The following is a 27,231-nucleotide window of genomic DNA, read 5'->3' as shown; positions in this document are numbered from 1 at the left end:
AAACCTAAAAGAGTTCATCACCAGGCTGAGAGATTGACAGTTGCATGCTTATTTGGTGCCATTAAGTGCCTGACAATGTGGTAAGCTGCAAAAACGGTAAAAGTGAGAGAGAGAAAAAATCCCTGTGGAAAATATTCATTTGTTTGAAAAATATAGATGGATATTTTCTAGAGGGTGCGTTGTTTCAAGGGTAAATGATGTTTGAAAGGAAATAATTCAGCCCTGGCCAGGTGGCTCAGTTGATTGGAGTGTCTTCCCGGACACCAAAAGGCTCAATTCCCTGTCAGGGCACATACCTAGGTTGTGGGTTCAATCCCCAGTCAGGAGGCAATCGATAAATGTTTCTCTCTCACATCAGTGTTTATCTGATGCAATTTGAATAATATCACAGCCTGCCAAATCTGATTAGTTTTGCTTTCTCTAATTCTGCAAAAAGAGTTTAGTATTCTCTCACCTCTGTCTTCCAGGTTTTCCAGTTTATGTTTGAGGTTAGCACTTTTCATCAATGAGTCTTCATTTACAGTCTTGAAAAAAGGCAAGCAGACCACAAATATATGTACACATTTGTTTCCAAATAAAACACAAATGATGTTACATTATCCTTTAAGAAGAAATAAGCCAGTACATTATGCAAATATAATTCTGGAAAACCCAACAATTAAATAGTACCTCCGATACATTCTGTTCAACTTCTGAATGCTCCAGTGAAGAGACACTGCTCAGTGGGTGGGGGCTCTCAAGTTCTGAGTATCAGAGAGAACAGTTTCAAAGGAATGAACACACTATGAAGCAACTTTAGGCTCTAACATTTCACTATCCTTCTACATAGTAAATCTCAAAAACAATGGGACACAGTATTAACTGAGAGAAAGAAAAACCCCAAACTTTGTATCTTTCATGGCATACATGATCACTGGCTCAGGAATTCACCTGGGAGGCCCTCGGATGCACTGTAGATAAAATGAATAGCCAGTTCCTTCAATTAGACCAGCACTTTTAATAGATGTTCTCTGCCCCCAAATTCATGGGCCAGGATTCTACTGCCTCAACCCTGTGATCCCTCTCCTTTTCCCTCTTAGTTCCACACCCCTATTTCCTCTTAGACTCTATTGCTAATTTTCCTCTCTCCTTATTTCTTTCCCTTCCTTCTTTTCTGCCAGTCGCAGCCAAGCTGAAAGGTTGTCATTTGCCTTTCTTGGTGCCATTATGTGCCTGGCAATGCGGAAAGTAACCTGCAGAATGATGAAGGTGAGAGAAATAAAACCCCTACTCTTACAAGTTTAAAAGATGCAGATAGTTTCAATAAAATACAGTGGTGGTTAAGATAAACCCAATAGGTCAAGGGCTGGAAAACTCTGGCCCCTTATGCTGCTTCTGCTGCCTGGTTTTATAAATAAAGTTTTATGGAATCACAGCTATGTCCATTGGCTTACATCTTCCCTGTGGCTGATTTTGTGCTGCAACCTTAGAATTAAATAGTTGCAGCAGAAACTATGGGGGCCAAAAAGCAAAAAATATTCACTATCCAGTTCTTTACCAAAATAGTTGACCACTCCCTGCTAGCAGTCATCATTTGAGTTACTTATTTCTTTAAAAGAGAACAAAGCACTCATTTTACACAAGCCGATCTCAACTGTTAAAGTAATATTACAACTTAATCATCCTCTATCTTTTGCCAATGAGAATATTAAAGAGAAGAACAGCATATTTTCACCCTTTAACAGACAGTAAAAGGAAAACCTTTTTATTTATTTCAAACTACCTTTCCCAGAATATGATTGTTTTCTATGTAACTCAACAGAAATCAGGTACCTGTTTTCTGGGAAGAGGCTTCAGGAGTTACATGTGCAGAACTACCCTGAAATTTTGTTTCAGAAATTTTTGGATGTATGGCATCATTTTGTCTGGCGGCATCTTTCCATAATGGTGTTAAATGTATAACCTAAAATGTAATACATTTTAGAAGTGTTAACATTCATAACCACTCAAGACAAGTTATCAAAAAATTCTAAGACATTTCCAATATCCTTTTTAAAAGTTTAAGTATTGGTTTTGCTTCATTTGAAACCCCAAGACTATAAGATCCCAGAGTTGGAGCACATTAGGTCATATATCAATTGATAATTCTAAATAAACAATCACTCAAAGTTCTCAAAATGTGGTCCCAGCCTACAGCATCAGCAACACCTGGGAACCTGATGGAAATGCAAATTCTCAAGCCCCATCTACGCAATCAGAAACTCTGGAGCGAAACCCAGCCACCTGCACGTTTACAAACCCTCCTGGTCGTTCTGATGACTGCTCAAGTTAACCACTGCTCTAAATCGGGTTTTGGTAAATAACATTTTATTTGAACACAACACACCCATTTGTTTCAGTTTTGTCCATAACTCCTTCATGTTACAATGGCAGAGTTGAATAATTGCCACAGAAACCATATGGCCCACAGAATTGGAAATATTTACTCCCTGGCTGTTTGCAGAAAAAGTTTTCTGGCCCCTACTCTAAATTATTCTCTTATGCTCCAACACAAAAAACTGAATGTTGAATACCAATATTTGTACAAAGTCAGCAATGCCCTCACTGAAAGTCAGCATAGACTTCTCATCACTTGCTCAGCTGCAATTCAATGGGTTCTCAGGGCTTTGACGTTTCTTTGGTGCTTATTTAAAACATCAGATACTATATTTACTAAACACTGTTCTCTGGGTCTATTTCTGATAACTCATTATTTCAGGTTGAATAAATATGTGGGTACTTACTCTGGCTCACAGGTTTAATCTGTCAGAGAGGACCGGAGAGGCCCTCAGATGCACTGTGGGCAGCGCTCCCCTGGCTGAAGGAGGAAGGCAGGAGGGCAGATAGCGAGCTACAACTGGAGCACTAACTACAAGGCTGAGGATGCCCTCAGAATCCCAGCAGCCAGACCTGATGGTTCTCACTTAACAAGAAACAAAAGCCAGCTGCTGAGAGAGGGGATTCAGCTAAAATTAGGCTTTGCGTTGGTCTGGAGGATACTGGTGTTCCTACTCTTAACTACTTTTCTATAAAACAAGGTAGTTGAAGGAAATTAAGAAAGTTTGAGGATTTATTCAATATTTACATAACCCTGAAGGCATTTCAACCACTTGCAAAATAAAGGTTTAAATGTCTAAATCGTTAAAAAGCTTTGGAAGTATCAACAAACTGAATACTACGTGGAAATTAAACCAAGAAGTTTATTTTTAAAAGTAAACTCAAAAGAGCACACATGTGCAATAAATCAGAACAGCCCAGATTTTAAGCACTATTATAATCTTTCAGCAACATCTGGGAACAATGAAAAAAGATCCTAAGTTTTTATCAAGGTCATATTAAATGTTTCGAAGCCCTTATAGTTTCTACAGACAGTGTATTACAACCACTGCTTTTTTTTTTTTTAAGAAATAAATACAGTTTAGCCCTAAGCAGATCTACCTGTGCCATGCTGATGCCTCAGGGCACAAGGCAGCCCAGGTAAAATGGACTTACTTGGTCTTTATAACGGTCTCTGGCCGGACTGGGGGGGAAAAGCGGCAAGACTAAAACGAAAGGAAAAGGTGGATAAATTATGAGAAATATAAAAACTTATGAGAAATATAAAAACTCATGTATCCCTCTCTCAATTATGCACGTCCAGGCGAGAAGCAGTTCCTGTTTCCTACAACTGGCTCAGATGTCTGTCTCTTAAGATCCCTTTCTGATGATTCAATGTTGTTCCTCACCAGCCAGCACAAATTCTGGGCTCCAGATCATGTCCCTGAATGTGGTCCTGTGGTCCTCCGTCTGTCCTTGAACAGTTACCTAACTTAGAATGCTCCCCCTTCTGCACACCTATTCTTTTTCCAAGGATGAGCTCAGGCCCCACCCACCTCTGCCCTGCAGCTTTTCCTGAAGATTCCAGCTCTGTCAGATTCCTCTTATCGGAACTCCCACTCCTCTTATCTTCAGCTCAGATTTAACATTATGGCCCCTTCCATGTTTTTGTACTGTTTCACACGCGTACATTTTGCCTTTTCAATGTAATTGAGCAGGAAAGGAGAATCCCAGGATCACACATCTCTTTGGCACCCTCTCTCATCACATACTGAGAAATAAACACCTGTTGATTTACTTGAAAAATGACTCAAAAGAAGACAGGCACCAAACTTACTTTTTAAGCTACTTTTGGTTCTTGTCCTTTTCCCACCAGGATATGGTTTCAGGGATTTCCTGTCTTGGTTAATGGCCCAAGATAGCACAGTAGCACTAGAACTTGAATCTCGATTACTCTCCGAGAAGAGGTGTTTCCTATAATTGAACTTCTACAAACACAGATAGTAAGTGAACCCTATTAAAGGGTTGTCAGTACCCATTATGTACAATTAAACATCCCACTACAAAGTTAGACAAAAGAGGAGTAACAGCGACTCTTACATAATAAAAAGGCACCAAAGTAGGAGGGGAAGAAGAAACAGATGATTTCATTAGTCAATTCTCTACCAAACAGCTCTTGTAAAGGATAACAAAATCTTCTCCAGTCAGAAATTGCAACTGAAGAGATGTGAGGTAGCTGTTTAAAAGCTGATGCACCTCAATATCATGTCAACACGATAATTTCAAAATAATACCGGAAACAACAAAAGAAAATGTAACAATGATTTTTTGGAGACATGCCTGTCTACATTTTAGAGGAACCAAAATAAAAATAAGAGGATCATTTCTATTTAAACCTTAAAGCCTTTGAAGTTGAGCAGGCCCTGACTGGTGTGGCTCAGTAATTAGTGTTGTCCCATGCACTGAAGGATCACAGTTTTGATTCCTTGGGGCAATAGATTGATGTTTCTCACATCAATGTTTCCCTCTCCCTCTCTCTCCAATCAGTGGAGATTAAACAAATCCTTGAGTGGAGATTAAAAAAAAAAAAAAAAAAAAAAAAGGAAAGAAAGAAATTGAGCCTGAACTGGAAAGATTAGCGATTTAAGGACAATTTAATCTGTTCTGGTGGATTACTCAACTCTACAATGATACTTAAATATATATTTTTTAATTTTCTATTTTTGGATTCATTTTTAGAAATACAGAAACAAAGAAATTTTAACATGAAGTATGTTTTGACGTTAATAAAATACATCCCTATTTGAGCCCTGTCTCCTGGGCCCTCTGGAGGCCCCTTCTGGTGCTGCCATGCCTCTCTCCACAGGGGCTCCACCACTCAGCTCCTAACAGCTCGCTCCCAACTCAGGCCAGGGAGCATGCTCATGAATCCCAAAGTATTAATGGTGGCAGTACCTCCCATGCTCTTCTCAACCTGACTCATGTCAGCTGGAGGACCCACCCTGCGCCTGAAATGGCAAAGCGTACAAGCAGCTTAGGGTGGGAAGCAGTGTCACCCTTGTTTATGGTAATACAACCATAACCTTTAAGGTGGGTGATGGTGAACTATTATCCAAGTGAGTTGATTTTTGAAGGCTCAACTTAAAATGTTGAGCAGTTCACCTTTTTTGTAGAGAAGCTCAGGTGTGAAAGGTACTCTGTGAGCCAGGCCTGTCTGCATCTTCCTTTTGTGAGAAAAGTAAAAAAGGTGGGCAGAACCCCCAAATTCGCTCCAGAGCTCCTCAGCCAGTGTCTTGTAAAGGAGCAAGCATCACTTCACTGACTACACCCAACCAAATAAATCTCACAGCAAGGTGTTCCCACTTTTAGTTTTATAATAGGGGCTGAAGCCCTAGCCAGTTTTGCTCAGTAGACAGAGCATAAGCCTTCAGACTGAAGAGACCAGAGTTCAATTCCAGTCAAGGGGACATACTTGGGTAGTGGGCTAGATGGTTAATAGGTGTGCAGGAAGCAGCCAGTCGATGATTTTCTCTCATCATTGATGTTTCTATTCCCTCTCCCTTCCTCTCTGAACTCCCTTCCTCTCTGAAATCAATTTTTTAAATGTTTGTGTGTGTGTGTGTGTGTGTGTGTGTGTACACATATATACATATACTTAACTTTCAGGGGGCTAAAAGTTATTTTTAAAGTGCAAGTACCCACAGCAGCTGTTTTTCAAGTTGGCTCATATTAGAGTCACTAGGAGGGGGCTTTGAAACAAATCCCGATGCCTGAGCTCTCCCCTGGACCAACTAAGTCAGAACCATCAGGCTGTGGATTTTGAATCAGCTCCCTTGATGATTCCAACTAGAAGATGGGCAGTGGAAAGTGAGAGCCATTGCTAAAAGCCAGCCAGGAAGAGCCTTAACTCTTTGTTTGAAGCTCATGATCTCAAGTTTCTAAAATTTTCATTTAATATTAATTATATATATTTTAATGCTATGACTACAGATTTAGAGTGCCGACCATCGCAAAGTGGGAGACAAGTCAGAGAGGTGTAAACTGGTGCCCCAAGAAACAAAACCATGCCACCGACTCAGCAAAACGTTTCTTTCACTTCAGTACCACGTCCGCTTCCATTCAGGATAAATCTCAAGTGTCAGTGGATCTTGAACCCTTCTCTTCTACTTATCTTTTCTTTAAAAGCAAGAACTGGCTTTACAGCACAATCTACAACAGCCAGAATTTGGAAACAGCCTAGGTGCCCGTCAGCAGATGATTGGATCCAAAAACTATGGTACATCTACATAATGGAATACTATGCTGCCATAAAAAAAGAAGGAATTCTCATCGTTTGCAGCAACCTGGATGGAATTGGAGAACATCATGCTCAGTGAAATAAGCCAATCAATGAAAGAGAAACACCACATGACCTCACTCATTTGTGGATAATAAAGATCATTATAAACTGATGAACCAAAAGATAGATACAGAGACAGTAAAGCAACAAGCAGATTGTCAAATTTCAGTGGGGAGGGGAGGAGGATCTGGGGGAGATAATAGATCAACTGACATGCATATAAGTACAACCAATGGACATAAAGCTCTGGGGAGGGAGGGGATGGGTGGGAGGGAGGGAGGGGGGAAAATAAAATAAATAAAAAAAAGAGAGAGAAAAAAAAGAAAAAAAGAAAATAAAAATCTGTACTGTGAAAAAAAAAGATAAAAATAAAATAAAATCACATGAAAGACAAAAAAAAAAAAAAAGAACTGGCTTTAGCCTCAAAGCCTGATACAAGTAAGAGTACTGTTTGAAATGATAACTGTTATTTCTATTGTGTTTATTTGGAGCCTTATTATTCGTTATAGCTCATGCTGATTTTCCATTTGGAAGTGAAATAATTCCCTTTAAAATAAGTTTAAGATCAATTTAATGGAGAAAAATAGAGGTGAAGAGCAGAGCTATAATGGATTTTGAAGATGGAATGCAAATAACTAACATGTGAGAAGTAATGCCTCCAAACAATAAAAGTTACTTCATTACCGACATCCTTCTTTTTTGCTTTCTGGCACTCTTCAAAGTAGATTCTTTCCTAAAACAAAATATATCAAATCAATGGAACTGTATAACCATCACCTTCTCCTTCCCTCCTTTCATAGCCCTAACTTTTCCCCTGCTCCCCAGCATATACCCTTTGTCTGACGTGAGCCCTGTGCATGGGAAGCACCATAATTTGTAGAGAATTTATCTCGTAATCCGTTTCCACAGATCCTCTGCCTGACAACAACCAGTTATTTAAAACAAAACAAACCTCTGGGGAACCCTTCTCTGTCAGGCATTCAAAGGGGAAGGCAGGGGAGGACCCTCAGATAAGCATCCAGCTTTGGCAAAGCTTCAGAGCTGTCCTTCATGCTGGGTCTGTCTTAAAATCCCCTGGGGTGCTAAAAAGATAGCTTTCGCCCTGGCCGGTGTGTGTTAGTGGTTAGAGCATTGTTTCATGGACCAAAGGGTCTTGAGTTTAATTCGCAGTCAAAGACATGTACCTGGAGGTTTGATCCCTGGTCCTAGTTGGGGTGCATGTGAGAGGCAACCAAGCGATAAGTATTTCCTATTTGAGATCTCTCTCTCTCTCTCTCTCTCTCTCTCTCTCTCTCTCTCTCTCTCTCTCTCTCTCTCTCTCTCTCTATTTTTTCTCCTTCCCTCCCTCCCTGTCCTCCCTGTCTGTCTCTTTCCCTCTATCCACCCATCCATCATCCCTTCCTTCCTCCCTTATACTCTAAAAAATAAAATCAACGGAAAAAATATCCTTGGGTAAGGATAAACAACAATAAAATCTAAGTGTTGTTGAAGATGTGGAAAAATTAGAACCCTCGCATATTCATGGGAATGTAAACTGGTGTAGGCGCTATAGAAAACAGTATGGCATTTTTAATTGTAGATACCACTGCACTCGGACCAGCCCAGTATGGCATTTTTAAAAACAAATTAAAAATAGGACTATTATATGATCCAGCAATCCTATATATCCAATGGAATTGTATTCATGATCTTGAAGAAATATCTTCACTCCCATGTTCACTGCAGCATTTTTTACAATAGCCAAAATATGGAAAACAATCTAAATGTCCATAGATGAATGAATGGATAAACAAAATGTGATCTATACATACAATGGAATATTCATCAGCCTTAAAAAGGAAGGAAACTCTGTGATGTGCAACAACATGGATGAACTTGAATGACATTATGCTAAGTGAAATAAGCCCGTCACAGAAGGACAAATACTGTCCGATTCCACTTACACAAGGTGTCTAAAAGTCAAACTCAGTCCTGGGTAGGTGGCTCAGTTGGTTGGAGCATCATCCCACACACCAAAAGGCTGTGAGTTCAATTTCTGGTCAGGGCACATACCTAGATTGAGAGTTGGATACCCAGGCAGGGCATGTACAGGAGGCAACTGATCTATGTTTCTCTCTCACATCAGTGTTTCTTTCTTTCTCTCTCTCTCTCTCTCTCTCTCTCTCTCTCTCTTTCTCTGTCTCTCTCTCTCTTTCTCCTTTCCATCTCTCTCTAAAATCAATAAAACATATCCTTGGGTGAGAAAATAAATAAATAAATAAATAGATAAATAAGTCACCTCACAGAAAGGGTTAATAGATTGGTGAGTTCCAGGGGCTGAGTGGAGGAGGAAATGCAAAGTTGCTATTCAACAAATATAAAGTTTCAATTACACAAATAAGTGAGTTCTAGAGATTTGTTGTATAATAATGTGACTCCAGTTAACAATATTGTATTGGGCACATACAACTTCATTAAGATGGAGAAGCTCATGTTAAGTACTCTTATCACAATAAAAAGGGGGCCAATGAACCCCTATTTCCAGGCAATCGTTGTTCTACTTTCTGTTTCTAGAGATTAGTTTACATTTTCTAGTATTTTATGTAAATGGAATCATACCGTATTTACTCTTTTTTTGTCTGACTTCTTTGACTTGGTATTATGTGGAGATTCATTCATGTTGCCTATATTAATAGTTAATTTCTTTTTATTTCTGAGTACTATTCCACTGCATGGACATAACAAAATTTGTTTATCCATTCATATACTGATGTACATTTGGGTTTTTCTAGTTTGGATTTGTTACAAATAAAGGAAATGCAAATTAAAACCACATGAAATACCACTACACTTCCATTGCAATGGCAGGATAAGGAAGACATTATCAATTAGCACAAAAATGTCTAGCATCTAGAACTCTCAAAAATTGTTGGTGGGGATGTAAAATGCTACAACCACTTTGGAAATCAATTTGACAATATTTTTTTAAAAAATTAACATATACCAACAATGATCCAACCATTCTACTCCATCCCAAAAGAAAAAAAAGCCTGTGTCCATGCAAAGATTTATTCATGAACCCTAAGGACCTTACTTGTAACAATAAAAAACTGGAAACAACTCAAATGTCAATCAACAGGTGAATGGATAAACAGCTTGCAGTATACCCACCCATAGAATGGAATACTACCGGGCAACACAGAAGAATGAACAGCTGACACATACAACATGGATGAATCTCAAAATAATTACACTTAAAAAAAAGAAGCTAGAAAGACAGCTTCTGTTTGATTCCATTTCTATATGATTTTTAAAACAGCAAACTTATATGTCACAGAAAATAGATCAGTGATTTTAGTGGGAGTAGGAGGGGTACAAAGAAGGGCAGGAGAGAGGGAGTTCAAAGGGCCAGGAAGAAATTTTTGGTGATGATTAGTCATTATCTGCTTGTAGTCATGGTTCCTGGGTATAGACATATGTCAAAACTCATTAAATTATACACTTAATATATGTAGTTTAATTCATTATAATTATGTCTCAAACCATAAAAAAAATCACTTATCTTATGATCTATTCTTCAGAGGCCTATAAGAAAAGTGGCCAATTAATGCCAATGATATATATTTTCTGATTGGGGATATTCAGTGCTTTGCTGCAGAAAAATACATCATGAAAGAAAGCACTGTGGATATAATAGTAGAGACCCACAGTTCAGGAGAACTTTCCACCTCTGCTTACATCATTCTACAAGAACTCCACACAGTGCTCTCTCCTTTTGTGGGGCGTGGCCAGGTACATGAAAGAGGATTACCTAGACTGTTGACTTGTGCATTAACTAGTCACATTAACAGCAGTCTTCATAATTTGTTAGTTTTGAAAATCATTTACCTGGATTTATCTTTTAATTTAGGAACCAGAATGTTTCCTGATTGCTCTTGTAAATCTGAAGAATATTCATGTTTTGAAGTAACTTCTAATGGGAATTAAAAACAAAAACAAAATGTTTCTCAATTAAATATTTAAATACAAAATACCATTCAAGTCTTATTTATGATAGATTTAAAAAATCTGACCTTGTTGTATATCACTCAGTTTAAAATTTTCAGCTGAATTTTCAGCTATCTTTGTTTGCTGCAGAAAAAAATATGTGTTTAATTATAGTGTCTCTTTTATCATTCTTTTGGAGCTACCTCCAAAGAAAAGCATTTCCATTGAATACTAAGATACAGGCTCTTTATTTATTAGAGTTGGCTATTCCAATAAATTGATATTCATTCTTGGGCAAAAATTTGCCACTATCAAAGACAATCAAAGTATTCCAAAGTTACTAAGGGAAACATCAAAGAAAAACTTACAAAAAAATGTCTTTAATAGCATCAAAATTGTTTGAGGTAAATGCATAATCTGCCAAGGAGACTGACTGTCTAAAGGAGTAATCTTTGGTATGTTTGTTTTTAAAAAAATCATTTCAATGTTATCACACTTCTGTATGATGTGTCCAGATAATCCTATCTAATGAAGAGATAATATGCTAATTGACCCTGATGCCATTGCAAAGATGGCAGTGCCCACAGCCAATAAGGAGGGAATATGCTAATTGACTGCCACTCCCTCAAAGATGGCAGTGCCCAGTCCCATCAGCCCTGCCAGGGCGGCAGGCATGTGGCAAAGCCAGGCCTCCCCCCAAATGGGCCCAGCCACTCCACACACCTGACTCTGGAGTGCCCCAGTCCCTTCCACCCCCAGCTGCCTAGGGCTGCCTGAGGCTCAGGTAACCAGAGCTAGCCAAGGCTTGTGCTGCCAGCAGTGGCAGCAGCAGAGGTGTGATAGGGCATCGCCTTCCCCTGATCACCAGGTCACCTCCTGTCCCTAAGGGCTCCCGGACTGTGAGAGGGGGCAGGCCAGGCTGAGGGATGCCCCCTCTCCAGAGCATAAATTTTCATGCACCAGGCCTCTAGTCAAATATAAGCGAAGGGGCAGAATATCTATTCATGCTAAGCAGTGTGTTAGGTGTTGTACACACATTCTGTTTTTAATCACAGAGATCCACATTGAGAACCAGCTACCACTCTGTTTTAGAGATGGGAATCTTCAGGCTCAGCGGTGTTAGGAAATTTGCCCAAGTTCCCTCAGGTAGTAAGTAAAAACCAGGTATATCCCCAAAGATTAGGCTCCTTTCCCTATATCTCAGTCACCAGATCCCAAATGAGGGAATGAGGCAGAGCCTGATAAGTAACTCATTCCATAAGAGAAGTCAAGTTGAGAGAAAGGAGAGATCACATAATCATGACAGGCAAAAATAATCTAAAGGAAAGGATGATCAAAACAGAGACAGAGGGTTAGCCTGGAGGAAATGGTCTACAAGCCAGGAGAGTGCTTCCACCTGTTGGCATCCTAGTGGACACAGTTTGGAACCTTGTCCCCCACATCCCATACTCACAGAAAGTTCGGACTGGTCGCTTAAGGGTGTAGTTATTAGGCAGTAGTCAACTTCGGCAGGAGTTAACTCTGCCATCTTGGTGGATTCTTCTGCCTGGCCTATCACATTAAGAAAGAGCACATAAAAGTAATCACAATATCCACACATGACAGTGGGCACTCTCTCCAAGCACTCGTCATGGGACCCTCAGTATAGGGACCTCACCATATTTTGGTAAGAGCTGGTAACTCTATAGGAGCCATAGAGAGCAGCCTTGGGCTATAACTCATAAGGGGCACGTGATGTGTGCGCGATCAGCTTTGTAGGTAGATGCTCCTGCACACCCTGTCTCCTCCTGCCTACCACCCACGTGTTTTCTCCTTTATTTCCAATTGACCCTGAAGAGAGACTGTATCAGGTAGGCAAAATGATTCAAGGTTCTCAGCAGTTTTCTTTCTCCAAAGGCACAATAATACATTTATTACTCTTATATGATCATAGGTTTTCAGTGACCTCTTCCAAGTAAGGTTTTATCATTATTTTTATAGGGTATTCAGAGTACAAACATTTGTTATTTCCTAATATACCTGTCTCTCTTTTGCGGTTGATAGGACTCTCAGTTTCTTCCTTTTCAAACTTATCAAGAAGTTGTGAGGAGATTTTTATCTGGTCAAACAATATCTGAAATGCAAGCCAAGAGCCACATGACTTCTAAAACTAGAAATCTTTTCTTTTAACTTAAGGAAAATTTAAAGCTCAGAAATAGCATATGAAAAATTAGAAATTGGTCATTTTGAAGGAATATTTCACTGTTTCAGCTCCTCTGCCGCCTCCTTTCAGAACCAGCTCTGGTTGACCACTTGCCTGCTCTCAGTCACTCCAACTCTGAAGTTGTAACAGCCTTTCCTTCCTCTGTCCCAAGTCTGACCCCTTGAGCTTTCTCAGGGATTGAAGCTCTCAGGATAAGTGTGCTGAGTCCCCAACTGCAGGCTTTCATCATCCCCACCCCTTCCTCACAGGGTCTCGTGATCAAGGAACAGTGGCTTAATAGTGTACAAAGCCCAACTTTCTCCCAAAATATTTTATTCATTTTGTGAAATGTGTACATACATATAATTCTGATGTTCTTCATGAATGAAGGCAAAACTACAGTGTTCGGCCAACTCATATGAAATATGATGGAGGAGATTTTTTTTAAATTAATTAATTGATTCTACTTTTATTTCTCATCTTCATCCATGAAATGGTCTTCCTCTTCTCATAGGTAAGTTTTGGAAACTATATTTGCAGAATACTTTAGCATCTATAGAATGATTTTATATACAACTCAAAGCCAAAAGAAAACCAGCCTGATACATACTCCCTCAGATCTCTGACATTTTAATTCCACCCCTATTGACCATGCCATAGTCTTATGTCTTCTTGTCACAAATTTCTTTGCCCTGCCTACTGTCTAAGGTAGAAAAAGGTTCCTTGTTCTTGTTGGTAAATAGGAAATATTATACTTAGCAAGATACCATAGCAGTCTACACAAGGCTCATATCACTTCCACAACTTAAGACCAGTATATAGAACTGTTGAAAAACTTCCAAAGAGTTCCTAGTGATTCTTACAATCAAGTAGCTCAGTGTTAAGAAAATGTCAAGAAGTCCACAGCAAGTATCCTCAGAATTTCTGAAAGAATATGGTTAAGGAGGTGTTATTATCCTAGAAAAATTTTCAACTGTTCAAAATAAATAAAATTAAAGCTTTTGAGACACAAAGAGGCTTTGTGTCCTATGTAGTTAAGACAATGATAAATGAAAAGGAAGATTGGGATTACAACTCACATCTATTATGATATGCAAAAGATTAATCCTTCTGCTTAATCAAATATTCACATCAAAACCCAACAAGGAGTTCTGGTTCAAGATGGCAATGTAGGAAGATCCTAAACTCACCCCCTCCCACAGACACACTGATCTTCAGCTACACAGTACAATTTCCTCTGGGGGGGTGGAGGGATTTAGCTGGATGATTCCTATAGATTAGGTGAACAAGAAAAACCCACATTGAAGCAGGCAGGAGATGTTGAGACACAATCTCACCATACGCCCTACCACTTTTGGCAACCTACAATCAGGAAGAAACTCAAAACCCCAATTTATCCTTGAAAAAGAGAAGAAATTCTGATACTCCAACTTTTAAGACCTGCATCTGAGAAACAAGGCTCCCCTCCAAGTATCTAGCTTTGAAAGCCAACAGGACTAAAGTCCAAGAGACCTTTAGGCTGTAACAGTTTCAGAACTGAGACATAGTTCTGAAAGTGCTTGCACATGCAGGCTCACCTTCCCCAGGGCCCAGCATAGAGACAACCCTTTAAAAAAAATAAACTTTCTATGAAAGAAACTTATTTACTTATATTGAAACATCAGACTGAGGGTCAGGCACCTAATTTAACATGCATCTTTGGGACTTACTGAAATATTCTCCAGGGACAGAAGCCAGAAAGCACCATCTTTACACTCTAGAGTCCTTTCATCTAGCTTGCCAATGTCTCCTAGAAAGGAGCTTGTACTCTCATCTAGTGCCCTGATTTTTGCAGCTGCCATGCAGGGGACACCTCTAAATTGCCTGACTCTAGTGGCCAGCAGGGCATCATCTCATGGGTCCCTCTAGAACACATGTGTCAAACACAAGGCCCGCGGGCCAAATCCGTCCCGCCAGGCCTTGCAATTGGCCCGCACCGCGCTGTCATCACTGCACTCCGCTGCGTTTCCATCACAATGACAGTTTATGACTGTTCAGTAAACCATTCGGCCCGCGATTTAGGCTGGATTTTAGATTTTGGCCCCTTCTCTGATTGAGTTCGACACCCCTACTCTGGAATGCAGCCATTGAAGAGAGTTCTTAAGCAGCTACCAACTCAGGACACAGCAGACACACAAAGGACAGATGTCCAGTCCTTCTCTGACAGAGACCTATTGCTTATCTTCATAGCTGCTGCCTGAAAGGCAGGCTTCTAATTAAACACACACCTCAGGTCCAGCTGTAATCCTCTCCAGAGAACTTGGAGGGCAAGTGCTACCTTTCTTTATATTCCACAGCACCAGGATCTCCCAGAGGGCAGCTTGTACATGCATCTAGTGTCTCAAGTTTGGAGGTTGCCACTCAGGGTATGCTATTGGATTGCCTGGTTCGGATGGCCAGCAGGCTTTCATTCCAAGACTGTAACTGGGGAAACCATCCCTAGAGCACAGCACATTCAGCAGACTGAAGTATACCCCCACTCTTTCTTTGAAAAAGGCCGGTTTGCTTTCCTGAAGCTGACTAGAGGCAGATTTTCTGGATAGTCACATGAATAAAGGCTACTGAGGTACTCTTAAAGAGAGGCCCATAGATGCCACCTTTGCACTCTTTCTCTGCTTCACTACAGCTCAGTAGTATCTGCCAGAAAGGAGATTGTACCATCACTTGGCACCCCAATTTTTGTGGCTGCTACCCAGGGGACCCCTCTAGATCACCTGACTCTAGTAGATAGAGGGGTTTACACCCACAGTCCCATATATATACAATACTAGGGGCCTGGTGCATGAAATTCATGCATGTGGGGTGTCCTTCAGCTCAGCCTGCACCCTCTTGCAATCTGGGACCCCTCAAGGAATATCCAATTGTCAGACATTCCTCTCGCAATCCAGGACTGTTGGCTCCTAACCACTCACCTGCCTGCCTTCCTGATTACCCCTAACCACTCTGCCTACCTGCCTGATTGCCTCTAACTGCTTGGCTGCCTGTCTGGTTGCCCCTAACTACTCTCCTGGCTACCTGCCTGGGTGATCACCTCTAACCACACGCCTGCAAACCACCTCTGCCTTGGCCCCCACCACCAGGCTTTGTCAGGAAGAATATATTTGCATACTTAAAAAGCTGCTGGTTGATGGTTTATTTTCCAATCAGCCTGAATCTAGGTATTGATTGAAATTTTCCTTTTGGGATACAAACAACTCTCGACACAACCTCAAATACTAGGAACCATTGTAAATAAAAAAGGCTGCTTGGACAACCAAAAGATTGAAAGACAACTAAAAGCTAGCTAAGGCAAGGTTGAGCAACAAGGCTCATCTCCTCACGAGGCCATTCCTTTAGATTGGAAGAGATGGCTGTTTGATCTAATGCATAGAAACCAACACAGAGAGTTAAGGAAAATGAATAAACAAAGGAATATGTTCCAAATGAAATCAAAATATACCTTAGAAAAAGACCTTAATGAAAGAAGGTAAATGATTTACCTGATAAGCAGTTCAAAATAAAAATGCTCACCAAATGTGGGAGAATAATGGAGGAACACAGTGAGACCTTAAAAAAAACAAAACACACACATAAAAAATATGAGAAAATGCCAAAAAGAAGTCACAAATCTTAATACAGTAACTAAACTGAAAAATACACTACAGAGGTCCAACAGCAGACCAGATGAAACAGAAGAAAGGATCAGTGAACTTGAAGACAGGGCAGAGTAGTAGAACTCACCCAACCAGAGCTGCAAAAAGAAAAAGAATGAAAAATGTAAGGATAGTGTAAGGAATTTATGGAGCAACATCAAACAGACATTCATATTATAATGGTACCAGAAGGAGAAGAAAGAGAGAAATGGATATAAACTTTATCTGAAGAAATAAAGGCTAAAAACTTCTCTAACCTGGAGTAGGAAATAGACACACACCATGACACATTATAAGTGTCAAAAATTAAAGACAAAAAGAACTAAAACCGGTTTGGCTCAGTGGTAGAGCGTCGGTCTGCGGACAGAAAGGTTCCAGGTTCGATTCCGGTCAAGGGCATGTACATTGGTTGTGGGCACATCCCTGGTAGGGGGTGTGCAAGAGGCAGCTGGTCGATGTTTCTCTCTCATCGACATTTCTAGCTCTCTCTCCTTCTCTCTGTAAAAAATCAATAAAACATATTTAAAAAAAAAAGACAAGAGAATCTTAAAAGCATCAAGAGCAAAATAATTTGTCACATAAAAGGGAATCTCTCAAAAACTATCAGTTTTCTCAATTAAACTTCAGGCCAAGGGTGTGTGGAACAATATATTAAAAGTGATGAGCTGAAACTGGTTTGGCTCAGTAGATAGAGCATCAGTCTGTGGACTGAAAGGTCCCAGGTTCGATTCCCGTCAAGGGTATGTACCTTGGTTGTGGGCACATCCCCAGTGGGGGTGTACAGGAGGCAGCTGATCTATGTTTCTCTCTCATTGATGTTTCTAACTCTCTTTCTCTCTCCCTTCCTCTTTGTAAAAAAAAAAATCAATAAAATATATAACTCTGTAGAAAATCAATAAAATATATATATTTTTAAAAGTGCTGAAAGACAAAATTTTCCAACCAAGAATACTCTACTGATGATGCTGTAATTCAGAATTGGAGATAAAATGTTCCAGACAAGCTAAAGGAGTTCATCATTATTAAACTATCTAAATGTCAAAAGGACTATCTAAGCTTAAAAGAAAGGGTGCTAATTAGTAAGAGAAAAACATATAGCTCAGCTGGTGTTGCTCAGTGGTTAAGCATAAACCTGTGAACCAGTCGATCACAGTTCAATCCCGGGTCAGGGCATATGCTCAAGTTGCATCCTCAGTGTGGGGCATGCAAGAGAGAACTGATCAATGATTCTCTCATCATTGATGTTTCTCTCCCTCTCCCTTCCCCTCTCCCTCTCCCTTTCTCTCTGAAATCAATAAAAATATTGTTTTTAAAAATTCCTGGCAAGGGCACATACCCTAGTTGCAAGTTTGATCCCCAGTAGGGTGTGTGGGGGAGGCAACTGATCAATGTTTCTCTCTCACATTGATGTTTCTCTCTCTCTCTCCTCTCCTCTCCTCTCTCCTCTCCTCTCCTCTCCTCTCCTCTCCTCTCCCTCTTTCTCTCCTCTCCCTCTTTCCCTCTCCCTTTCCCTCTCCCTCTGAAATTAATAAAAATATTGTTTAAAAAAAATTCCCGGCCAGGGCACATACCCTAGTTGCAAGTTTGATCCCCTTGATCCCCAGTAGAGTGTGTGGGGGAGGCAACTGATCAATGTTTCTCTCTCACATCTCTCTCTCTCTCTCTCTCTCTCTCTCCCCACCTTCTTCTCACTAAAATCAATTGTAAAAATATATAAAACTATAAATTATTGATAAAAGTAAATATATAGTAAAATTCAGAATATAATATAATTATTTAAAAAGATAATATAAAAGCTAAAAGACAAAAGTAGTAAAAAAAAATTGTGACTATAATACTTTGTTAAGGGAATACAAAATAAAAAGATGTAAATTTTAACATCAAAAAATAAAATGTGGGAAAAAGAGTAAAAATGCAGAGCATTAGAATATAATCAAACTTAAATTGTTATCAACTTAAAAATAGGCTGTTATAAGTTGTTTTATATAAGCCTCGTGGTAAATAAGCAAAAACCTATAGTAGACACAAAGAGGATAAAGAAAAAGGAAACTAAGCATAACAGAAAACCATCAAATGACACAGGAATAGAACAAGAGAAGAAAGGAACAGAGGATGTACAAAACAGCCAGAAAGCAATTTACAAAATGGCAATCAGTATATATCTATTGATAACTTTAATATAAATGAATTAAATTATTCAGTTGAAAGACATAGAGTGGCTGAATAAATTAAAAAAGAGAGAGATCCATCTACATGGGCACACATAGACTAACAGTGAAGAAATGGAAAAAATATTGCATGCAAATGGAAACCAAACAAAAGCTGGGGTAGCTATACTTATATCAGACAAAATAGATTTTAAAACAAAGATTATCATAAGAGACAAAGAAGGTCATTTTATGATAAAGGAATCTTATAACACAATATAATATTTGTAAATATTTATGTACCTAACATAGGAACACCTACCTATATAAAGCAAATATAAATCTAAAGGAGAAACAGACAAAAACTACATAATTGAAAATTATTAAGAAAGTAAATTAAAACTCCTCATCACAAGAAAAAAAATCTTTATGGCAAAGGCTTTTAACTAGACTTGTTGTGGTCATTTTGCTATATATTCAAATGTCAAATCATTATGTTGTACACTTGAAACTAATATAGTCATGCACCACTAATGATGGGGATGTATTCTAAGAAATACATATTAGCAAACTTCGAGTGCACTTACACAAATCTAGAAGGTATAGCCTACTACACACCTATGCTATATTATATAGCCTACTAAAAGCCCAGTGCACAAAATTTGTTCAAGGGGGTGTGTCCCTCAGCCCAGCCTGCACCCTCTTCAATCTGGGACCCCTCAAGGGCAGTCGGACATCTCTCTCACAATTCAGGACTGCTGGCTTCCAACTGCTCGTCTGCCTGCCTTCCTGATTGCCCCTTACTACTTCTGCCTGCCAGCCTGATTACCCCCTTACCACTCCCCTGCCAGCCTGTTTGCCCCTAACTCCCCTCTTCTGCAGGCCTGGTCCCCAACTATTCTCCCCTGCAGGCCTGATTTCCCCCAACTGCTCTCCTCTGCAGGCTTGATTGCCCAAACTGCTTTCCCTTGCAGGCCTGGTCCCTCCCAACTGCCATCCCCTGTTGGCCATCTTGTGGCAGCTGCTGTGTGTCCACATGGGGGCAGCCATCTTTGACCACATGGAAAAGCCATCTTTACATGTTGGAGTGATGGTCAATTTGCATATTACTCTTTTATTAGATAAGATTGCTCTTAGGCTACAATCCTGTATAGCATGTTACTATAAAAAACAACATGAGATTAAAATAAACACAACATAAAATGATTCAATCAAGACACAGTAAGCCTCAGAGGCTGTTGCCAATGTAACACATACTGTTTTATAGCAAACTTTTTTCTTAATAAAGAGAAAGAATATTCTGAAGAAATGACAATAATATAGTATAGTAAATTTATCAATCAGTAATATTGCTGTTTATTATCATTATTAAGGATTATGTGCTATACTTTTATGCAGCTGGCTGTGGGTTTGTTTACACCCACTTTGTTACAGATGCATTGCACTATGATGATGTTATGAGTGCTATGCTGTCACCAGGTGATAGGAGTTTTTCAACTCCATTATAATCTTATGGGACCACCCTCATCTATGTAGTCTGTCACTGACTGAAAAATTATTATGTGACAGATGATTACATAATATTTTACCAATTACATTTCAATTTAAAAAATCCCAACATGGAAATTTAAGAGACATGAAAACATACTAAAACACAGTCAAATAATTAAAGAGAATTAAACCTGCCACCTGTTTGTCTTCTCCTAAAGCCTTAATGGATGCTTGTAATATGTTGAATTGCAAATCAAAATGAATTTCTACTTTCCTCACTTCCTTGTTTCCAATATTAATAGGCTTCAAGTAAATGATGAACATCTTTTTCTTTTCAGTTTCTAGCAAAAAATAAAATATACCAATGTATATCAACACATTGAAAGTTTGTATTTTATAATTTTAAATAAGTACACCAAGACATTTATCAACAGTCCAGATTTTTCTGCAATGAGTAGTTGAAAAGAAATCATATTTTTAAAAGTTACATAGGCCAAAACTCAACCCCATATATCATTTCTGGTATTCTTTCTTAATATGAACAATGATTTTGTTTGGTACAATCACCTTGGAAAGATTAAAAGTACTGATTTTGTTTCTCCCCCCGCCCCCATGTTTTTCTTCTCCTTAAGGATTCTAATTCCAGGATCCATTTTCTTTACTCAAAATTTCACAATTAAAAACAAACAAACAAACAAACCTGAAAAACTAACCTGGAGACAAAAGAGTTGTTCACTTTTTTGAAATTCATTAAACTATAGAACTTTTATTCACAGATGCATTAAAATATAGGTTGAACAGAAAATATTTTCTTCCTTCTCCCCCGAAATTACACTCAACATTAAAGCTGTTTATAGCTTGCTACCAGCATTATTCTGGTAGGCTTGTCAGTGTTAAATCTGTCTGTGGTGTGTTTTTTTTTACTTTAAAATCTAATTTTAAAATAGATTAATTCAGATGTGTACCAGTGCGTATTTTGCAAAATGTTCTTCATTTTAAAAAAATTGTTTGTAAATTATCCATTGTCTTTGAGAACGCCCAATTGATGTGATAAAATTTTCATTGTCTATAAAGCCTTGACGATCAAACACTGATACTGTGAAGCTTTGTGGATTTTAGAAGTATGAAATAAAGCAACCAAGTTTAAATAATTTTTTAAAGGTTACTTTGAAGTTATTTTTATTAGATTCACATGTGTGTTTATAGACACACAAATGATGAAGTGTTATGACAGAAACAGAAAGTAACTAATCTTAGCAGCATAACAATGGAGATATCCTTATCTATTAAAACCATTTTTCAAAGAGCATTTTGTGAATTTAAAGCTATCAAATGCAACAGTTATTTAACTTCCCAATATATTAAGCACAACATTCATTCTCATTCTCTCTCTCTCCCAGATCCCAATTATTTCTAAAATTCAAATTCAATGTCACTGTTTGCAATATGCAGAGTGGAATAATCCACCTTCCTTTCAATAGCCTCCACTTAAAAAGGAGAAATGGAAACATCATAGATAAGATACAGGCCTGTTTTTTAGACAACAGTCTCCTTGAGGGTCCACTACCAGGACACCAGCCCTTTACTGACAAACAGTAATCGGTTTAGAACAGAAAATAGCTTAGAAAAGCGATTTTCAAAGGGTGTGATGCAAGAATTTTTAAAACATGCAACACCTGACTATTTAGTCAGAGGTGATGACTTCTTTTCCCTTAGATTGTCAAATAAAAATAAATGACAACAGCCAACACAATAGCTATCCAGTGTGAATGCCGTCTTTTGTATAGGTCATATAAAAGAGCTGCATCTTATTGGTCACCCTGAATAATAAGCTTGCATGTAATTGGATAATTCTTGGTACCAGAAATCCTTATATAGTAGAGGCACCTGATTTTTTTAAAAATCACTTTGGAACAAAAATTATAAGTAATTACTATGAGCTTTTTAGTTAACCAGTCAAAATTATACCTATTTTTTATTAAATCAACAAAAATATAATGTATTTTTTTAGTATGCTGCAGAATTTTAGTAATTAGTATAGTTCATTTCCATGAAATAAAAAAGGTTGAAAATTACTGGCTAATAATTCAAGGAAAGTCCAAGAATAAGCCATAGTAAGTACAGACTGAGTTGGAAGCAGCAGGAGAGAAAAGAGAAAAGTCTATGAAAGAGTAGGCAAAGGTAACGGTCACAAATTGATGAGGACAGAAAGAGGAAAAAAGAATGAGACACACCTAGGTCTAGACTTATGGCTACTGAGTACATGTAATATGGCTAGCACAAATCGAAGTGCACCATAAGCATAAAATACACATCAGTTTGTGAAGACTTAGTACAAAGGAGAGAGAGAGAGAGAGAGAGAGAGAGAAAGTAAGATGTCTCATCAATTTCTCATATTAATTACATGTTTAACTGTTAATATTCTGGATATATTGGGTTAAATGTATATTATTAAAAGAACTTGAAATGGCTATGTGAAAATTGAATATTAAATATGTGGCTCATACTGTGTTTCTATAGGACAATGTTGGCACAGAGACAACCTCAGCGATCCTCCCAAACACCTATCTTACTGGACATCTAGTCCCTACAAAAAAGTATATGAAACACTGCAACAAAAGTAATTCAAACTATATCCACAAATAAAAACAGCTATTTGGGCTGTAGAGCTCAATGCAAACATACATTGGGCATGCAAGAGTCAGAAGAAATTATCTCAGGGCTGCACCAAGCACTCAATGTACTACTAAAACATTGCCTACTGCTTAGCAAGAAGTTGCATACAAAACTAAGGTGTTGTTTGGAGAGTTTGCTGAACAATCTTTAATTTCCTTGGCTATAAAAATAGAAAATAGCGGTAGCTGGTTCGGCTCAGTAGATAGTGTCAACCTGTGGACTGAAGGTTCCCGAGTTCGATTCTGGTCAAGAGCACAAGCCTAGATTGTGGGCTCAATCCTGGGGTTGGGGGGACAACTAGGAGGCTTGTGCAGGAGGCAGTCCATCAATGATTCTCTCTTATCATTGATATTTATATGAAACACTCTCCCTTCCTCTTTGAAATCAATAAAAAAATATTTTTTTAAATTAAAATAGAAAATAATACCTACCTCCTTCAGATACTGTGAGGAACTTTGCAAATTATGGAATCTCACAGAAATGTGATATATTAGTAAAGTATAGAATATGAACTTGGCAAGTTAGTTCCTAAAAACCATTACAGTAGCAAGGTTTGGAGTTCAGGAACTTGAACTAAAAAAAATAATGTTAGGGAAACGATAGTCAGGAAATCCAGGGAAGTCCTTCCAAAATAATGATTTAGAGTAAATATCAACAACATTTTATATATCTGAAATTAATAGTAACAGGTAATGACAACATAAATTTATTCTTTATTTATGATTATATATACTTAATTAACATTTCTAGTAAGTTATTTATAAACCCCTCCTGTTTACTCCCAACTAATATATCCTAACCTTTCCAATTCTGTGATTGCGCAACTCTAGCTCTTCTCATCTGCGACACAGTAAGAACTATATATGGTATTTGGCCTCTGCCCAGATTCCTGACACAGGGCTCCTAAAAATCTTTGTAATTCCCTGAGTTCTAGAAGCATCTTTTCTTCTAATATTTGGTCTTTGACCCCTATTCCTAACACAAGAGCTAAGACCCTTAGAATCCCTAGAGTGAAGAGTGTCTTTCTGTATGCTAATGAGGTGACTGGAGGCTCCTGGAGAGCATCCGATGGTTGCTAGTCGCAGAAAGACTGTCACCATTTGAGGGTTTGAGCTTTCAGATCCCCTCCTCAACCTCCAGGGAGGGGAAAGGGGCCAGAGATTGAGTTAATAATCTATCGTGCCTTCGTGATAAAACCTCCATAAAAACCTAACGTAGGGGTCCATAGAGCTTTCAGGTTGATAACACATCCTTGGATCAGGAAGGTAGAGCAACCCAATTTCTCAGGGACAGGAGCTCCTATGCTCAGGACACTTCTGGATCTCACCCTGCGTGCCTCTTTACCTGGCTCTTCAGCTGTATCCTTTGTTGTATTATTTATAACAAACTGGTAATCTAAATAAGTGTCTCCCTGAGTTCTGTGAGCCAATAGAGCAAACTACCAAACCTGAGGAGGTTGTGAGAACCCACGATTTGCAGCAAATTGGTCAGAAGTTGACAGGCGGCCATCTGGTGCGCCAGCATAGTAAGAAGCTAGGGAAATTCCTGGGCAAGTGGAATGGGGAAACTGAGACAACAAAATTAAACAAGACCAAACACTTTGGGCAGCCTGCAGCCAGCTTCTGAACTACAAGTTCTTATCTTCTCCAACTAAGGACACTGAGAGCAAATGCTTTATACTTCTCTTCCTTAACCAGAGAATATGTAGCTTAAATCACCTGGGCCTGGGAAAACAGAGAACACAGACCCAATTAATGCCATTTGTGCCAGCTCAACCCAAGGACAGATGAAGTCTTAGAAACAATTAACAAAAATCCAAAAGCATTTGGATGGTATTACTTGTGGGGGGGAATGTTAGGCAGGATAAATAGCTGCTAGGGCAAGAGGGGAAGTTTGAAAAGGAGTTCATCTCACCCACTGAACAAAGAAGCCAGCCCTCTTGGGACTTGCGAAGACAACATGGCCAGATGTTCTCATAAATTCTGGGGAAAGCTGCAACAGTGTAAAAGGGGAACCTTGAGATCTAGTCTATTGACAGGAGAACCTTGAAACCTATGGGGGTGGGGGGAGTATAAAACTCTTGAATCCCCTTCAGTCCACAGGCCAGAGCTCTATCCATTGAGCCAAACCTACTAGGGCCCCCCAGCATCCCTTTATTTTTAAAGACCCAATTTGAGAATCCTGATAGATGTTTAAGTATGATTATATGAAACGCTGGGCTGGACCAACAGGTTATTTGCAGCTACCCAGAAAAGGATCACTCCTGATTTTATGTCCCTCAATCCTATCTACTGATCTGAGAAGGAAGGTGAGTGATAGAGGTTTAAGAAGGGGGGTCAGAGGGATGCTATTTAGATGGAGGTAGCACATACCCATATAAGCTCATTGATAATTACTATAAATCTGTGAGAAGAGAAGGACAGGTACTACAGCCACTTTTTAAAATGATGGTACAAAAAATAACACCAGGTTTAAGTGTGCAGTTCAGTTGTTAGTATATATTGTACAACAGATCTTCCAGAACATTTTCATTTTGTAAATCTGAAACTGTGTGCGTTAAACAACAAGTCCCCATTTTCCCCTCTCATAGATCCTGATAACCACCATTCTACTGCCTCTATCAATTTGAGTTCTTTGGATACCTCATACAAGTAGAATCTTACAGTATTTGTCCTTTTGTGACTAGCTTATTTCACTTAGCATAATGTCCCCAAGGTTCATCCATGTTGTCAGAATTCTTTCCTTTTTAAGCTGAATAATATTTCACGGTATGTATACACCCAATTTTGTATATCCACTGATAGGCACTTAGGTTGTTTCCACCTCCTGGCTATGGACAATAATGCTACAATGAACAGGGTGTATAAATATCTTTTTGAGTCCTATGTTCAATCCTCACAGATATATATCCAGAACTGATATTGCTAGATCACATAGTAATTTAATTTTTAATTTCTTAAAAAAAACTAAACCATTTCTACAATGAGAAAACCAAGCAAGTAATTGAACCCCAAAGTCACAAAGCAAAGAAGTCACCAGTTCCATTCCCTTGCATCCTGGTCCTAAGCACAGTGCTCCTTCCACCACACTTCCACCCCAAGGCACTAAATGTGCTCTGTAATTAACTAAGCATATACTGCAACTATAAACAAAAATAATACTCTGATAGTTTATCATCTTACCTATTATGCTGAAATTAATCACTGCTTCTTTCAAAAGTCTTACTGAGTCCCACAGAGCGTTCTTGGGGGGGAGGGGAGGGAAGCGGGAAATAAGTGAAATTCATGAGCATATAATACATACTTGCATATGAACAATCTCTAAGTGCTTAAATTTAAACAGAAATCAAACGTGATTACCTCGGTACTATCTATATAAAAAGTTACACTCTGACTTCCTAGGTTGAAATCAATCCAAAATTTCTCTAATTTTTCATCTGCTGGTTTTCTCATCTGTAAGATATAATTTCAGCATAAATTATACACATAAGTACCATGTCAAAGGGTCAAATAAAAAAATTTCCATTAAAAACAGAAGTGCTTTTCCTTAAATACCACCCTAATATTACAGTGTATCTCTGAAGAGCAGCTACAGTGTTTGGACAGGTTTAAGCCTCGGACTAATGAGAGGGCACAGTCCTCTCATTGCTACGTGCAAGTCCCAGCTTGGAGGGCAGAGCCCTCCCAGCACAATTATAGCCAACAGCTGTAGCTGTGAGCTTGAACCTATGGTCCAAACACGTGGCCCCAAGTGCCTGAGTGATGTGGGCTTGATACAGTTCAGGTACATAGTACACATAATTGAGTAGGATCCAAACCCATGAGGACATTGTAAACATCTTGACCATGCCCTTACTTTGCCTCATGGAATCTGACTATAAAATAAAGACACGGCTTGTAGTCTGTGATGCTGTTGCTAGCTCTCCATCAGAGAGGACAGTGTCCCACCCAGACCCAGCTTTCATTCTCTTATCTGTCTTTTCTCAATCCTCACCACCCCCTCTCAGGCTCACTGAACCTGGCTGGGCTGATGTGGCACATAAGGCGCTCTGGGACTGAGTATGCCACGGCCGTGCCGGCTCACCGCATATCTCTTTATTGCCTTGCTCATTTCTTCAAACAAAAGGAAGGTCACAATTTTATACAACTAAACTATTTCTGGAAAAAATATCCTTAACTATTAAATATATCCTTAACTATTAAATATATGTTCAAATGTGTCAGAGCAGAAGATTCTGTCCACACAAACTTTTTTTCCTGGTGAAATCACAGAGACAACCATTCTATGTCTAAACAGTAACAATTCACACTGCATATGGATGGAAATGTCTATCAAAGGAAGCACTGTGATCAAATATAAGTGGTTATTTGCCCTCTATTTTACCACCTATTAGAATAGAGTTAAGACCTAAATATTTCAAATTAT

General features: G+C 38.9%; 1 protein-coding gene across 1 annotated transcript in view; it reads right to left on the bottom strand.

The window, feature by feature from the left end:
- SYCP2L (synaptonemal complex protein 2 like) overlaps nt 1-27,231 on the bottom strand; it is a 59,368-nt gene that overhangs the window by 12,056 nt on the left and 20,081 nt on the right. Inside the window, exons 13-25 of the mRNA XM_036445492.2 lie at nt 26,166-26,258; nt 25,989-26,049; nt 20,329-20,471; nt 12,659-12,752; nt 12,093-12,190; nt 10,726-10,783; nt 10,541-10,625; nt 7,358-7,406; nt 4,172-4,322; nt 3,511-3,560; nt 1,813-1,942; nt 670-743; nt 455-524 (exon numbers count right to left, since the gene is read on the bottom strand). Of these exons, the coding sequence (XP_036301385.1) occupies nt 455-524; nt 670-743; nt 1,813-1,942; nt 3,511-3,560; nt 4,172-4,322; nt 7,358-7,406; nt 10,541-10,625; nt 10,726-10,783; nt 12,093-12,190; nt 12,659-12,752; nt 20,329-20,471; nt 25,989-26,049; nt 26,166-26,258 (1,156 nt within the window). The remainder of the gene's footprint in view (nt 1-454; nt 525-669; nt 744-1,812; nt 1,943-3,510; nt 3,561-4,171; nt 4,323-7,357; nt 7,407-10,540; nt 10,626-10,725; nt 10,784-12,092; nt 12,191-12,658; nt 12,753-20,328; nt 20,472-25,988; nt 26,050-26,165; nt 26,259-27,231) is intronic.

This window comes from Pipistrellus kuhlii, unplaced genomic scaffold (genome assembly GCF_014108245.1).
Source record: "Pipistrellus kuhlii isolate mPipKuh1 unplaced genomic scaffold, mPipKuh1.p scaffold_m20_p_2, whole genome shotgun sequence".
Classification (NCBI taxonomy): Eukaryota; Metazoa; Chordata; class Mammalia; order Chiroptera; family Vespertilionidae; genus Pipistrellus; species Pipistrellus kuhlii.
Note: the sequence above shows the minus strand (reverse complement) of the source record. Positions and strands in the feature narration are given on the sequence as shown.